General features: G+C 38.4%; 1 protein-coding gene across 1 annotated transcript; it reads right to left on the bottom strand.

Moving 5' to 3' along the window:
• Positions 1-626: 626 nt before the first annotated feature.
• LOC145130180 (RING-H2 finger protein ATL51-like) lies at positions 627-1,115 on the bottom strand. The gene has a single exon (XM_079065020.1). The coding sequence runs from the start codon at positions 1,113-1,115 to the stop codon at positions 627-629; it is 489 nt and encodes a 162-aa protein (XP_078921146.1).
• Positions 1,116-17,829: the final 16,714 nt, after the last annotated feature.

Below are 17,829 nucleotides of genomic sequence, written 5' to 3'. Positions count from 1 at the left end.
CCCGATTTTGAACTCCAGACTATTAAACCTGAATCTGTTTATCTTGTTTGGTTAGGGTCAGGTCAAGTTAATCGGGTTTGGACGTTTTTTACACCCTTGAACAATACATTAAAACACATCAGAGGCCAAAATCCACCATACAAACTCAAAAGACATCAAAACTCCTATATAGGACACTAATCTAAAATAAGAAACAAGAAGCCAAAGCAAATCTAGAATTGATGAAGCCCATATAAATGCGAATGAAAAGAGTGAATATTTAATGCTAATGACGGGCAATGAGTTGAGATATAGACGAAACAACTAGTGTTATCAAGAATTATGATGAATTTGTGGTTATAGATATCGATAGACCTAATAAAATCAAATATGATATAAGGTATAACCTTCAATAAATTAATTAAATTGTTTGAAACTATCCATTTTAGTTTCAATAAAATAAAAAATGAATATAGTCTTATGTCGTGTTTCAAAATACTCACATCTCAGTTAGAAGTTTATATAAAAGATCAATAATGCACAAACGAACTCAAAGACCAACAAGTCGAAAAAGCAACAAACTAAATCCATGATTGTCCTAAAACATTTTCTTACCATCAAAGAGCCATACTTCGTAGGGCTATATCTTATGTCACATCCGAATTTTGTGATCTTGTTACATCTTGTTGTTGTCGTTGTGGGTCAACTATATATATAATCTCCATCAATGGTGAAGCTACAATGGCCGCATCCATTCGACAAATGGGACAATTACGATGTGAGTACAACCACATGTCAATGCAAGGGACATGAAAAGTGTGCATACAGTCAGGCAAAGTGCGTAATTCTTCTCCTTCCTCGAACTCGCTTAGACACACTGCACACATGGACTCATCCTCTGAGCCCATGATCTTTTTATGTTTATGGGCCGGGATGAGTCCGGCAACAGAATTTTCAATGCTTAAATCATTTCCTTGCAATTGTATCTCATTGGGGCCATGTCGTCGTTGATGACGACGTAAATCCCACCAAAGCATTGAGATACAGTGATATAATGCGATCAACAAAGCCCCAGATGCAATAACAAGAAGAACAATATATACTTCGGTTAGAAGTCCATTGCCATCGTTCGCCATTGGAGAGGGGAAGGGGGAAATGGAAATTTACATATATATGCTTAGTTTTACTTAGGAGAAACATGATAAGAAATATGGAAGGGGGCGATTAATGCAAGATGGGACAATGTTGTCTTGTGTGAAAGATAGTCAAGTTGATATAATTTCCTATAATGCTCCAAAATTTGAGTTGTATATATAGATATCATAAAGAATAAAATATTTTAGGAAAATATTCCATTATTGGAATTCAGCATTGATAATTTCTATATATTGGTTTCATCATACGAAAAATAGATAAAATTTGTCAATGTATTGTTAGTTTTTTTTAATTTTTATATCTTAATTATAAATGTTTCAGCTACAATTTCGTGTATGGATTATCCATATATTAACATTTTTTATAGTGACTTTATTAAAGGGTAGCCGTATATATGATATGAATAAATAATTTGTTATTTTTTTTAACAACCACATTATATAAAAAAGACTAGCAAACAGCTAGAGGAAGAAACAATTACAAAGAGTCATAAAGAAGAGGGTTTTGCAACCACTGGATCCAAGAAATATTACTTTTACTACATATATTCGAAAACCAATTGAAAGAGTGAATGACGATACTTTCAAAAATATGACTATTCCCCATGTTATGCGTCTGGAACACCACACTATTCCTGTAAGACCAAATAACCCAAATCGTGGCGATAATAATTACTTCAACAACTATTTGTTTGTATGACTCAATGTAGTGCTATCAATCCAACTCAAAATCTCAGAGACATTTAGGAACAGAGGAAAAGGAAGATCAAGCCACTTTACCACTTTGTTCCAAATTTCTTTTGCCACGTCACAAATAAGAAAAAGATGACTACAATCTTCAATCTGAGAAGACCACATAGGGCATATCACAAAAGTCAAATCAATGCCCATGTTAACCAAATTAACTCTGGTAGGGAGTCTATCAAGAATGGTTCTCCAAAGATGAATATTAAGTTTAATAGGAACAAACTTACACTAGCGCGTCTCAATCACACCTTCTAGCAAAGTGATGGTATAAATATGGTTTCTAATGTTATTAACCGTAAAACCATCATGAGAACTAATTGCCCACTCCCAAGTATCTGGCTGATCAACACACGAGACATGAGAAATAAGCTCAATCAAACACGAGAACCGGGAAGCTGTGACACCACCGTCCCGAATTTGACGATTCCAACTCCAAACTCAACTACTATCCCTCCATCTATCAGCAACACAATAATCCTTCACCTCTTCCAAAACATACAATCTCGGAAACTGTAAAGAAATGCTCTTTTCGCCAATCCAAATGTCATTCCAAATCTAGTATTTTTTCCATCACCAACTCATCTAATAAAAAAAAGAATGGGGAACAATGTGAAGAGCATCAAGCTTATCATATAACTTCACAAGATTGCCCCCTCCCCCTTTGGCTTTGGAGAATTTTTCTCCAACCCACCATGAGCACCATGAATATTGCGAATCAGCTTCACCCAAAGCGCTTCTCCCTCATGATAAATAATGTTATTGATAAACTTTTTTATTGAGATATACAATTAAAACACCTAGAAATTCAATGTATCATTTTATTTTTGTTTGGTGTGAAAGATCCGCTAATTAGTTATACATATTGTTAAGCGCATTTGTACAAATAATCCAAACAATTGGCTTTTTAATTTATTGTTTTTTCTTAACTTTTTTAACTCATGCAGGGACGATAAAAAGTTGCCTTCGGGATATATCTTCATGGTCGGATCATTTCATGAAGAAACCACAAGCAATAGCTAATAGCAATCTCAACTATGATGGCCAAGTATGTTGTTTATAAATAGATTATGCAATAGCTAATAGCAACCTCAACTTCAACTATGATGACCAAGTATGTTGTTTATAAATACATTATGACTCGTGTAAAATGCGGGGGACGTATAAAAAAATACATATAAAATTATAAAAAGCCGACACAATAAATAAATATAAAGTAACATAAAGAGAGTTCGTGTTATTGGTTATATTGAAATGTCTAAAAAAATACAATTAAATGCATAAATATCTGTAATCGTTGAATGATCTCTTTGAAGACAATAGTTTTTGTTTTATTAGTTAGACGACCTTTCTCGTTACATAAGTTGTTTTTTTAGTTGAATTATCTGTCATTTTTCATTTTCATTTAAGTTTTTTTTTTCGGAATTAAACCAAAGGAAAAACAACACAATTTTGTTGTATGAAAAATAAAATAGAAGTATAAGGCTATAATTGATATAAAACCCAACAATGATAGTTCATAACATTGACCTAACTCGTATTATTTTTTAGAAGTTATTTTTAGAAATTGATTAATTTTTATATAATTAGGGAAATTTCAATTAAATGATTGGTCCATATTTATTTTTCATTTGACAAGTCCTTTTCATTCAAATCAGTAAATTCTTTCCAAAAATCTAATTCAAGAACCAAACATCGTAAAACCAAATTACTTAGGAAAACTTCTTGACTTTAGTTAGATTTTTATAAATGTAGAGACTAAGATGATTTTTGCAATTGTGTGATGTTTAAACATAATGTCATATTTAACATGTTTCCTTTTAGAAATTAGTTTTTTAAGAATTTTTTTTTTGACAAATAGTTATTTGAGAAAACATGTCATACCGAAAATTATATGTAATACATCAAAAAATATTATTTTCATTAAGCAATGGACACATACAGTTATATAAGCGGCAACAATAAATAGTTCTCTTTTGAAAAATATCGTATTTCAAACAACACAACATATAGAAAAATATGATTTTCCGTTAACCTATCTATAATATATGTACACAGTTATGCTTAGCATTTGTTTCGATGTATGTTTAGAATCTACCAATGCAAAATCCAATCAGTCGTAAAACCAAGGATGTGTAAGGTTACGCCTTCACCTTGTCACAATCATCTGAAGCACCTGAAACAATAAACTGAAACCGTAAGCATGAAGCGTAGTGAGTTCCCCCAAAGTACCACCACACAAACAGATAACATATACAATCAAGCATGTCGGGTCCAATCAACCATCGGGTTGGAATACCCCAGGCCCAATCAACCTCCGGGTCCAATCATCCTCGGGATGGAATACCCCAAGTTGGAATGCCGATATACAATGGGTCTAGTCAACCATCGGGTTGGAATACCCCATGCCCAGTCAACCATAAGGTCCAGTCATCCTCAGGATGGAATACCCTAGGTTAGAATGCCATTAACGGGTCTAGTCATCCTCAGGATGGAATACCCTCGGTCTGTGGGCTCACGTACAAAGCAGTAAATCCTCAACCACAACTCAAAATATGTGCACATATAACAGATAAACATATAACCAGTTAATAGACAATCATGCAGATCTACAGATCACCAAGCATAGCATCATCCTATATACCAGGATACAAATCTAACAGATCACTACAGCATGATAACATACTATCACATAACAAGATATCTAATCCAATGGGCCAGCCTTGGTGCCTTCGACCCGTAAGTACAGTGAGGAAAACTCACCTCTCGATCTGAACAATAGCTGATGAGGTCCCGACTCCGAATCTCAGCATTAACCGTCACCTATCCATCCAAATGACCAATTCTCAAATACAATCCAAAATACCCAAAATACCCCTAGGTTAACTTGGTCAAAGTCAAAGTCAAGGTCAAAGTCAACACCCAACCGAGTCAACCCAGGCGAGCCAACCCAACCGAGTCGACTCAGCCAAGTACGCGGGCCGTACTCGGTGTTTGACAAACTTATAGGACGCTGACCGCATACACGTAGTGTACCTCCAGGTACGCCCTGCATACATTGTCCAGTCCCAAAACTTCATTAAGAGCTTATTTCATTAAGCCCTTCCGTCCAAAACTCAGATCCAAGCCCAAAATGATGTCCTAAGTCATAAAGTTTCCAACTTTATGACTTTGCATGGCTATTAAGCGCTTAATGTCCAAAACCCTATGTTTTTAACTCAATAAGACATTACAACTCTTGCATGGAAGGGATGTAAAGGCCAAGATCAGAGCATTAGTTTAAGCGAACTAGGAGTAAGGATTTATTTCTGGACTTAAATTTAGAATGCTAAGCGATGATTGTGAGATGAGTGTCTGTTATATTTATGAAATATGTCTGGATAGACCCGAGCACTAGCTATTTTAGGAAAGATGCCTAAATTGCTTTTATGTGCTAAATGATTTATGCTATAAGATGCCTTATATGCTTTATGTTGTTATCGTTCAATCGGATCTACGGTCTATTGCCGACCGGATCTAGAAATTTCATGTGTTCAGATTTCTAAACTTTTAATTTTGGTATTAGAATTGGCATGTAACTTTTCAGAGTAATAAGGAGATTTATACGTATATCGTAAATAAAGCTTTCCCTATCTTAATTCTCGTCCCTATACACCAAACTTCTGATTTGGCGTATATATTGACATGGTGAGAACTTGAAGCGGATTTGGAAACGGTAATTAGCAGCCTGAGCCACGAGTGATTGAGCATGCACCAGAGGTAGCAGCTGCACCCGAGCCAATCACGATAGCCGGAATCCAATCAATGATTCAGGCTATGATGTTCAAACAAAGGGAGGGGATGAGAAAAAAAATTGCTTAATAATAGGGATGAACCTACTGTACCCATTTTACAACCTGGACTGAACATTGAACATTCAAATGGAGGAAACTATAGTCAGACTGTTAGTCAATCTTAACCAAGAGTGGTTAGAAGGAACCAACCGAATGAAGGAAATGATGGACATGGATGCAAGTACAAGGATTTCATGGCATCCAAGCCACCAAGTCTTTCTGGAAGCCCAACACCGATGGAAGTCATGGACTGGATCTTTGAGATGGAGATGATGTTTGAATGTTGCGACTATAGCAACAAACAGAAGACCGTTCTCGCGGTTACACATTTGAAGACTGGAGTATTAAGCTGGTGGAAGTTACTAGCTGATACCATGCCCAAGGGAAAAGCTAGCAAGATGTCTTGGGAAGACTTTTTGGTGCAACTGAACATGCAGTACTGCTCTGAGTAGGATCTTCTGGAGATCAACAACGAGTTCCAAAATCTGAAGAAGGGAAGGATGAGCGTCATCGAGTACGCTACAAGTTTTACGGAGAAAATGAAGCTTGTTCCTTATTTAGTTCCAACTGAACTCTCCAAGGTCAACAAATTTGCTAATAAGGGTTATGCGGTCCAAGCCCTTGGTGTGTGTTGGAGTCAAAGGGGCAAAACGGGAAAAGTGATGTTTCAGACTTCTTGCATGAAATATGGATTTTTGTTCGGGAAGTTTTTAGTCCAAGATATATAGATAATATTGTACAGCTCTTCAAAACCTTTTCGTGGATATAAAGAATCGTCGAAAACAGAGTTGGAACAAAGAAGTTATGACCGTTTGAAGTTAGGACAATTTTTAGGTTAGCCGCGTACGCTGGGCGTACTTGGGCATCCCTAGTATGTTGGACGTATGCGATCAATGCACAAACCCTATTTTCATGGTTTGAGCCCTATTTAAGCTCCTTAACTTCCCCAAACCCATTCCAATCTCATCCTCCACCTCTCCAACACCCTCTCTTGAAACCCTAACCCTAGTTTGAGCCTTATGAGCAAAAAGAAGGTGTTTTTAAGTGCTTTGGAATGTACTTGGTGTACCTTGGAGAATAAGGAACTCATTGAAGAAGCGTTCGTTGCATTGGAGATTGTAGATCCAGACCTTGTTCACCTTGACCTTTCTTTTGGAGGTATAAAGTTTGAATCTTGATGATGAAATTGTAAGATCTAGCTAGTTTGGGGTGTTATGAGCTTTTGGTCACTTTAAGTGCATAAAGTTTAGATCTTGAAAGTTTGTGACCTTGTTATGGATAAAGTTGGAAACTTTATCCATCTAACATCATATTGATTCAGATCTGAAGTTTGGAGAATTGGACTTAATGGATTAAGTTGAAAAAAGATGCACTTTTGGTCCATTTGAGACTTAAAGACTAGATCTTGTTTGTTGGGACCATTCTAATGGATAAAGTTGGAAACTTTATCCATTATGGAGCTATTAAGAACCATAAAAATATGATCTTGGTCCTTATATCCCTTCCATGCAAGAGTTGTGATGTCTTAATGGATTAATAAGTTAGGGTTTTAGCTTTTGGACCTTCCCTAGCCATGGAAAATCATAATGGTGGAAACTTTATGACTTAAGACAATGTTTTGAGGCTAGATCTGAGTTTGGATGAAATGTCCTTTTGGGACTAATTTCTTAATGAAGGAGTGGGACCAGGTTGCATACGTTGGGCATACTCAACTGCCTTAAACTTTATCTTTTATTGACTTCTGTTGACTGTTGACTTTTTGACCAAGTTTAACCTTGGGTCAAACTTGAAGATTTGGACCTATTGATTAAGATGTTATCTGGTTCTGGTGTTAGTGGATTCGCGGGAGCAAGCAGTGCAGAAGGGAGCATATCGCAGTTTTTCAAGGTTCTTCGATTCCGGTGAGTTTACCATACCGCACTCATGGGTCGAAGGAACCAATGTTGGCCCACTAGGTTATGTACCCTGGTATATAGGATATTGATGTGTTGTTGTAATCTGTTAGATCTATATCCTGGTATTTAGGATGTTGCTATACGGTAGTGATCTGTAGATCTGCCTGTTTATTTGTCTACTGGCTATATGTTTATATGTTGCGTATGTCGACATAGTGTGGTTGGGTTAAGACTGTACTGCTTTGTGTTGCCAGTCAACATACCCGATATGGTAAGGTTGAGGCCACGTGCCAACAAGCCTGGATTATTGGGTTGAGGCCACGTGCCAACAAACCCGATATAGTTGGGTTGAGACTGGAGGTCAACCAACCTGGTATGGTAAGGTTGAGGCAACATGCCAACAAACCTGGATTGTTAGGTTGAGGCCATGTGCCAACAAACCCTAGACAGTTAGATTGAGGTCTTACTGCTCTGTGCTGTAAACCAACAAACCCGGTATTATTGGGTTGAGGTCAATGACCAACAAACCCTGTATGAATGCTTGTTGTATATGTTATATATTTGTGTGATGGTACTTTGGGGAAACTCACTAAGCTTCGTGCTTACAATTGTTTGTTATGGTTTCAGGTACTTCAAATGATCGGGGAAAGAAAATGTGTGATTGTGCACCTCCTTCGGATTTTATGTTATTGGATTTTGGGATACTCTGATTTACGAACTATACTTTTGAAACAACGTTTTTTGAAAACAATTATTGAGTTGGGGTTGTTTTGAAAAAATGAAAATTTTACTCTGATTTTTGGGATGTTACAAGTTGGTGTTAGAGCCCTGGTTTGAGAGAATTGGATGAGCATTCATGTGAATCCATACTCAAAATAAGGATCTGTAAAAGTTTTCAAAATGATTTTCAAATTATTTTCAAGTTAAATTCAAATTGTTTTCAAAAGTAACCTATAAAAGAGGAGATGTGTACGATCAGCCGGTGCAAGGAAGGATACCCCAAGTTACAACACTGTTATTTGTTATGATATGATAGAACGGCATGCTAGTGATAGGCTAGGGATCTTCAGTAATTGCATGATAGAATTGCCTGATATATGATGTCTAATAGCCTAGGATTGTTTCTTGTATGGAACTGACATCATTACTGTAGTTTGCTTAGTGTATGCATCATAATTGTACATAACAAAGATTTTATAGACTGAGAATGTTTGGTTTAGCCTTATTTCCTATTCCTTGTTTGGTTGTGGGCTTAGGGTAGAATCAAATATTCGACTGTTTATAGGATTCAGTGTTATGTATGATTAGCATACACGAGCGCTACAGGGTTGGTGGAAGTTTCATGGATGAGTATAGGTGTGAGCAGTCGGCCATATGAGGAATGTTTTGCCACACTTGAGAGAGTAGATGTAGGATGTATGTTTATCCTTTATGCTTAGGCATAGTGGTCAGGAATTTGCGTGTAAGGATCTGCCTGATTTTTTTATGGTGTCTTAGTGCTAGTCGGTTTCACTGCTTGAATGTTGCTTGCTTTGTGCTTTGTGGGGCTCATATTGATGCGAGTATACTATTAAATGAATATGCTAAGTTACATGCTCCAAAGGTTAAATAATTTTAGAATGATGGATTCAGCCTTATTGCGCAGCTCTAGTTTGAGTCTAACCATTGTAGGTTTGGATCTTTTAGTCGAAGAATTATTTAAGTTTTGATGCATGTAATTGTATTCATGAAGTGGTTAGCTGACATTAATAGGGGTTTTTCAGCAGCTGATAACAGGGTGAGGTAGGGTTCCTAGGATAACCTAGGAAGTGTTGTAGTGCGCATGGTGCTATGTTTAGCAGGTTTTGGTAATACTATTATGAGTAGATGACTTAGAAGACTCGGGATGATTCTTGAGGAAAGTATGGATAGTTATGGAAGGTAGTATTGGGCCTGTATAATTGGAAGAAGCACAGGATCCGTACTCGAATCGAGGAAAATTTTGGGGATCCTAAGGAGCTGGTCGGGGACGATAGCATTGTTTGATACCATGATCCATAAGAAGTGCTTTCGTTTATGTTGATTTGCTTGGTAATGGTTTTTTAGACTGATGATGGGTCTGGTGGTTGTTTGGGCCCTAGTAGCTATGTCAGTTTGGGTTTGAATGGTGTTGACCTAGGTGAGTTAGTTGAATTTGAGGTCTTGAGGGACTTGGTCAAGGTAATGCCAAGTGAGATGAGATCAATGGTCTGCTTTCTTTGGATCTAGGCTGGACAGGTGGTAGCTGATGGTTTTAGAAAGGAGTGCAGTAATTCATTTGTTTTTAGATAGGAAGCTGGTGTTTTTCTTATGCATTTGCAGGGAATTGTTGATGTTAAAGGCAACCATGATTAGGGAGCTCCCAAGGTCTCCATCTGAGATTCATAATCTTTTGAGTTTGCTTGGTCTCTATCTGTATGATTGTCTTGCGTTGAGATATATCCCAAGGATCAGGGATGTTATGTATTTGGGTGAGCCGATTAAGATTTTTGGTTGTTTGCAAGGTCAGTTGGTTGTAGTTCGAACCCAAGTGGGGGGAGATGGATGTTCTGTTTAGAGGATCAACGACCTTTTTGAGTTTTGGTTTCAGAAGAATGGGTCATAGAGAATTGTGGTTCGGGTATGTGAAACTTTGGTTCAGGATTTAGGCAAGACAGGAGTGCAAAGCAAGTTGCCATTAGATGTATGTGGACAAGAATCCAAGAGTCGTCTTCGCAACAAGAAGCTATTGGACAAGGGGCTCGTTGTAGCCAGTGGCTCCTTTCGGAAGCATCTAGGAATAGATCAAGACGCATTTGGTTCGCTCAGGTTGACTATCAATTTTTGAGAGATTTGTCAGCTTGTTGTATAGCTTGATATCTATAATCTAGGATGGGCAATTGATGATCGGTCGATTACTTTCAGAGTTTGGTATATTTAGTTCCACATGGGTTTATTCAATAGTATATCGGGTCATGAGATTCATTTTCTATGCATCCTCGATCGTTAGTCATTTCATTGATCATCTATAAGGCGGAGGTTCTTCGAAAGTATCGAGTTGTGTCAGATGAAGTTCAATGGATGCATCAACCTATCGTCAAGTTCCGTATTTTTACCCTCAATTGTGGTGTGGAATTTTGGTTCATAGCAGGCTCAAGTTTGCAGTTGTCATTGGTTATTGGAAGTTCGGATGTTGGGGCAGCGTTGTTCATTTTTCCAGGTGTGACTTTGATCTACGAAGAATCTAATTTTGGCATGTTGTTTCGGTAGGCTTTGTAGTTGGATTGATCCGACTAAAGTTTTGGCAGCATTTCTAGATCAGCTTGGAAGTCTTCTCGAGCTAGTTACGTATTGGTGAAATTTGTTCAGTTTCAATCAGGTTTTGGGATCTGCTTTCGGTCGTTCATAAGGATGTTTTTTATAATGGTTGAGGATCATCATTTCATTAGATCTACTGAAACTTCACCCTTTGGGTAAGGTTGTGAGGAAGAAGGAATGTAGTAGATCTAGAGATGGTTATGTGCTTCCCTTTGGGGATGTATATTATGGCAGCTCATCAAATATGGTCATGAGGAGGTGTATATGGACTGAGTAAGATAGCATGAGAACACCTGGTCCTAATTCCTTGGTACGGTTCTTAATTGGTTTGTAGCCCTTGAGTTGGAGCAAGAGTACAACTGTCTATCTTATTCGTTGGTTGGGTGTGACCATGTTTTCATCTGATTTTGCATTAGTAGCAGCCTATGTAAGGAATTGTGTGTGATAAAAGGGTATGGCCTGGGTTGTGTTTGGTTAGTGTCGAAAGGAATGTTGAATGGGTTTTCTTTAAAACAGTGAGTTGATGGTTGAATATCTTTAGACTCGGTAGTCATTTGGTTGAGACTCTTAGGTCTCGGATCATTAGTCTTATTGGCATGGTTGGATGACAGTGCGTTGTTCTTGGGATTCGGGAGACTCGGTGACCAGCTGGTGTGGATAATGTGTTCAACAAAAGTTATCTAGAATCTTATATTATTTGTGCACCGGAAGTCACTTAATGAATGGTTACTATGGTGGACCTCATCTTCTTGTGGATTGTCTATTAGGAGTTTAGATTCCAGTATGAGGATTTGGTTCTGAAATCTCGAGTGATTTGTTAGGTGGAGGTACGCCTGAGCTGATGAGGGATTTCGATGCAATGTGTGAATTCTTGGATTGACCATTCTTATTATGGGTTTTGAGCACTATAACAATCCTATGGTGCACATACAACCCTAATGCTTTGGGTCTAGGTATTCTCAAGTTATACATGTAATTTTCTTTTATCCAAAGCATGAACCCTAACTAGCATACAGTTTTAAGATTTACAACATAAAACAAGTTAGATGAATACATCTTTGTTGTAGCTTATAGAACTTGTCCTTTCAAGAGCTTAGTACCTCAAATGTGATACCTCAAATAAGTCACAAACACCAAGAACAATGGAGGATTATGAGAGAGAGAGAGAGAGAGGCTAGGAGGCACCAAAAATAGGCTAGGGTTTCTTCTTGGAAGTCTTGGCCGATTTTGGGAGTGCCAGGGCTTACATTTATAGTGTGGAATTCCTAGGGTTTTAACTTGTAAACCCTAATTCATTTACTTAGGCCTTTAATCAATCCAATAACTCATTTTATAGGCCCTTTGGACTAAATCTTCATGGACTCTCACATAGATTTAGTCCATCCCTAATCAACATGGATCATTAGCCCAAACTATATGTATTATTGATTTACCTAATCAATCCCCGTTAATTTAATCAGTCTCTTTTGATCACTAAATTAATTCATGATCAATACCAATTAAATAATATGATTTCTCAATTAATATATTATTCTTATAATATATTAATAAATCACAAATAACCTCTTTCTCAAATATCCATCCTATCAAATTGCTCTGGTGAAGGCAACCCAAAAGGACCATGCTACTATCGGGTCAAGTGCATACCAATTATAGTTATGGGCTTAGACACCTAATCCAACAGTCTCCCACTTGGATAAGTCTAATAACTATTACTGCCAATGCAACTTCAAAATCCGATCAGCATTCGTAGCTCTCAAAAGCCGCTTTCCATCTATAATCTAGTCAATAACTCATCCTTTAGATAAGGGATCATATAATCCTCTGTTCTTCACGATATCGTGTGGACAATGACATGGAATAAATTCATACCCATTGTCCAACACTTTGTTTCCCGATTTCTGATTTATTTGACATAGAACTTAATTGAACACATCAATTGAGTCCTGACCGGGCCCGACACATAATTCAAAACAAAATCATCGAGGGGTCCATTATATCGCTTTTAATCCTCTTAGGATAAAAGGAACATATCAACTTCGACTTATATGCTTGTACTAATTACTTGTTAAATTATACACAACAACACGTTTTATAACATCAAGTTACTGATGTGTTTTCGTACTATCAATGCACAACCAACTTGTAATCAACAACTCATATATCTTGGTTTGAAGACTATACGATATTATCGTCTCACAATCACTCTTGATAAATTCCATGAAGTAATTCATGTGAGCGTGCGCTTAATGCAATACTCAAATCTTATTTCAGGAGCACTCATGAACGTTGTAGCAAACTTTTGCTATGTCTAAACACCTTAGACAATCTACAAGCCAATTCATGATAGTCTAACTTCATAACCTACTTCCAAGGTATGATTGACTATGGATAGTTCGAAAAATCATATTATTCTGGAAGTTAAAACATGCAAAAAGTGAAACATAAAATAAACAATTGACAAAAGACAGTAAACTTTATTTATAAACAAAACCCTTATTATTTAATCATCAAATGTCAATTACATTTATTTATTACAAGTTTCTACTGCCTACCTAATCACTAAAAGTAATATCATCCCTTAGGCCAATGCTCTTACCATGCTGCAAATGATTAACCCTACTCAGTCCCTTCGTAAGGGGATCTGTTGGGTTATCCTCTGACGATATCCTATTCACTACGAGAAGTCCCTCTTCCAACTCGATGTCTTATGATATGATATTTTATGTCGATGTGCCTAGATCTTCCATGATCCCTCGATTCCTTGGTAAGGCGACCGCACCCTCGTTGTCACAGAAAATCTCCATAGGCTCCTTTACAGCTGGTACAACTCTAAGGTCTCCGATCAAGTTCTTCAGCCATATTGCCTCCTTCGACGCTTTGCTTGCTGCTATGTACTCTGATTCACACGTTGAATCAGCTACAGTCTCCTGTTTGGAACTTTCCATGTTACTGCTCCTCCATTTAGGGTAAATACCCAGCCCGACTGAGAGCGGAAATTATCTCTGTCGGTCTGAAAGCTGGCGTCACTATACCCTGTCACTCTCAAGTCATCACTCCCACCGAGGGTAAGGACCCAGTCCTTATTCCTCCTCAGGTACTTAAGAATGTTCTTTACTGCTATCCAGTGAGTTCTACCAGGATTCCCTTGATACCGACTAACCATGCTCAAAGCAAAAACCATATCAGGGCAAGTACATGTCACAACATACATGATCGAGCCAACGGCAGAAGCATATGGTACTCGACTCATTTCTGCTATTCCGACATCAGTGTTTGGATTCTGAGTCTTACTTAGTTTGGTATTGCTTTGGATAGGTAATTCTCCTGTAACATACACGTTATTAAGCATGTATAATTATTGTGTTTTGTAAGCTTGATAGCTTAAAAGTGAATATTATTAAATAATATATGATTTTGAGTGTTGAGTTCTAACAATATAGTTTTATGAGAATTGAAGTAAAACTATGTTTAGAATTGTTAGAACAAAGTTCAATTAGGATCGTTAGATTCTATGCAGGCAAACAATTAAGAACGTAATTATGAACACGAGAATGGCTTTGAATGTGTCGTATGATTAAAACTTCAACACCTCAGAAGAGCTCGATTAAGAACCTCGACTGTAGAGGTGTTTAGGGTTACAAAACAATAAACGTAATAATCAACAGCATCTAATGCATACATGCATGGATATTTATAGTATAACCCTACTAGATAATCACGGATGGACAGGCCCAATCCGGATACAAAACATAAGCCCATGACGCAACACAATTAGACTCAATAATCTCCCCCTTTGCGTCAATGGGACACAAAGCTCACTTCGGTTGAGCTGCAGAAGACTTCTTTATTGTTTTGAACACCTTCGGAATGATAGCCAACAAATGATGACGGGACGTTATGTACCACCGAAGCATGTCCGTGAAGTTCTTTTTGTCTGGTTCTGAGTTCTGCTTGCACCGATGAATAATGTTGATGATGTGCTCCAAGCAGTCAGTTGAAAATAAATGTTTATCAACAAGAGCGAATAAAAATCTGTGTGCTTCGCCTTTTGTAAACATCACAGTAAGATGTGTTGAATCTATTTGGCCCATCTTCATATTATTCACATCTCCTGGTTTCGGTGTTGGCTTGATGGTCGGTTTCTTATTCATCACTTTCGCTATCTCTTGATCTATAGCTGCAACCTCATGGATGTAAGAAGCCAACATCCTCTTCAAGTGCTCCAATGTCGGCTCATATTCCCTCGGATTTGTGAGTAGAATATTAAACAAAAGAATCCAGTCATGAGGATTTAGATTTGGAAGGTCTGCCAGGGAAATAATCAACACCGAGTTTGCAAATCCTTGTGTGATTTTAAAATTGACATTTATAAACCTCCCAGCAGACGTAGGTTTCAGTACCTTGACAGTGATTATCTTTTGTGCGCTCCATGTCAAGTACTGCGGTTGACTATACTTCAAATAGAAGTCTATAAGCTCACGAGCAACCTTCGGATGAGGAAAAGGAACCTCAACAGTCGAATCGAAACAGTGAAACGTGAATGCCTTTCGTGTTATCGACATATCGAACTGCGAGTCCTTAGAATTGTCACAGTCAAACGAAGCAACAGGTTCCAACCAATAAACACTTGGAAATTCTATAGCTTGATTGATAAGTGCCTCTTTTGTCCATAGGGGAAACAAGGCCTTCTTGCAGTTCAAGGCTTCTTCTTCTTCCTTGTTTCTCCTTTCCCTCTCCTCTGCTTCCCTTGCAACCTTCAAGGTTTCATCCAGCTCTTTATCCCTCTTCTTTCACTTAAGAGCCTCAGCAATAGTTTCCCCAGATTCATCATTGCTATCATCATCAATCTCATTTTGCTTGGCTTGTGAACCAGAACCTGAAGCTACATTATCCTTCAGTTCGGTTTTAACTTTGACCTTCGGTTGAGCAGAATCAGTTTCAGTTTTAACCTTCTGAACTTCAATCGTGGATGCTTGTCGAGCAAGTTCTTCCTTCATAGAACTTTCTTTTGCTAGATCAGCGTGAAGAGATTCCAGCCGAGAAGACACAGAACTGAGAAGGGAAGTGTTATCTGCTTGGATGGAAGAACGAACAGCTTCAAACTTTGTGTGCTCTTCTTGAAGGGACTTGGAAAATGAATCCACAGAGGCTTGCACCTTGGTTGCACTTGTATCAGCATGCCCTTTAAGTGACTCGAGAAAAATCTGAGTAGTATGAACAATGTCAGCAACATCAGCAGTGGCCTTTTGGCAAGAGGAAGTAGACTCATTAACCGCTTTGGTGGATTTGTCAATGGAATCAGTGTATTGCTCAAGAGCTGTGTCCAAAAAGGCTTTGAGCACAACACCACTGTAAGACTTGTTGTCATCAAGCAACTTATCCAATTTCTCATGAATGCCCTGCAAGTGTTGACGTGTGACAGGAGCATCATCATCCTCATCAGTAGGAAGCCTATAGGGACTGTAATATGTTGAATCAAACTCATCATTAGCACCACCGAGAGTGGCACCGGAATCAGTTGAAGGTGAGGGTGAAAGTGGTGTAGAGGTAACTGGAGGTTCTGTTTCAGTAGTCGCCCCCGTATCAGATACATTGACTCTTACTGTCGGTTCAGGAATAGTAGTGGTAGTTGATTGGGAAATTATAGGAGATGGTAAGGGAGTTGTAGAAATAGGAACAGAAGAAACTGGTGGTGGTGGTGGAAAAGAAGTTGTTGTTTGAGATAAGGTACGTAGGGGAATAGGAGCAACCGAAACTGGAACTGTCTGTTTCGGTGATGGAGGTGGTGTGGGAAGTTTGTTATGAGGATATTCGGTTGGAGTAGGAGAACGGGGAGGAGTATTACCTCTCGATAATTCATGATGAATTTCCTCTTCTTCATCCTCCTCATCGTGTTCGGAACTGGGAGAAGTAGGACTCTTGGACCTTTTCGCCATCTTTTTAATCTTCTTCGGTTTAGAAGAATCCCCTTTCTCAGACTTTCGCTTCTTGGACTTGGCAGTCTTAAACTTATCATCCTATGTTGGCTCTTTCTTGGTAGTGGTCCGTTTCCCTCGGTTACTAGGCTTGTCCACAGCACCTAGGGCAGCCTGCTGTTCAGGAGATAGGACTCTCGGTTCCTTGGGAGGAAGTTTGGGATAATCAGCCATGAGTTTACTCTCGGCTGTGACACATCTGTACATTGTCTCAGGGATAGAGCCAATGTGAGGGAACTTCTTAGGATCAGAAATTATGATTTTCTTGGTGTGAAACGTAGCAATAGACGCAACTAGGGCATCCTTCATCACCGGAATTTCCAAAGAATTAATCGCCCTTCGTGTAATGAGAGTCCAGAATCGTGCACACGAGATTTCAGAATGCCTCGTTGAAGTGTTGAGGCTTTGCACCACTTGAGACCAGATAATCGTCCTATAATCAAGATTGAGACCATTGTAAAGGCCGTAGAGAAGGGTTAAAAAACCCTTACTGGTGCCATCAGATCCAGCACTTCTCTCCGCCAAACACTTGATGAGAAGAGTAAGCATTCCATTCCATGGGGACGGTAGGCATGACTTCTTAACCTTCGTTATTGTGGTAAGCACGTCAGTGTATTCCATTTCGTAAAGCATCGAGAAAAGTTGAGTAGTGGTGATGAAGTCTGGTGAAATTACAGATGAATCCACAGCCAGGTGCAATAGGGAACAAAATCTCCCTTTTGAAATTGAAGCCTTATGAGAATGGATTTGGAAGTAGATTCGTCCCTTGTTCATGTCATAAGAGGCAGTAGAGTAAAGCTGTGATAAAAGTGACATAAGGACGGCTTCCACCTGTGTTAGGGCTAGAACCAGTGGAGAATACTTCAAACACTCAACCACCTGCAACATATACGAATCGTACAGAAACAGATTGAGTTCAATAATCATGTTC

The sequence above is a fragment of the Lactuca virosa genome, chromosome 8 (genome assembly GCF_052849685.1).
Source record: "Lactuca virosa cultivar CGN04683 chromosome 8, Lactuca_virosa_CGN04683_v6, whole genome shotgun sequence".
Taxonomy (NCBI): domain Eukaryota; kingdom Viridiplantae; phylum Streptophyta; class Magnoliopsida; order Asterales; family Asteraceae; genus Lactuca; species Lactuca virosa.
Note: the sequence above shows the minus strand (reverse complement) of the source record. Positions and strands in the feature narration are given on the sequence as shown.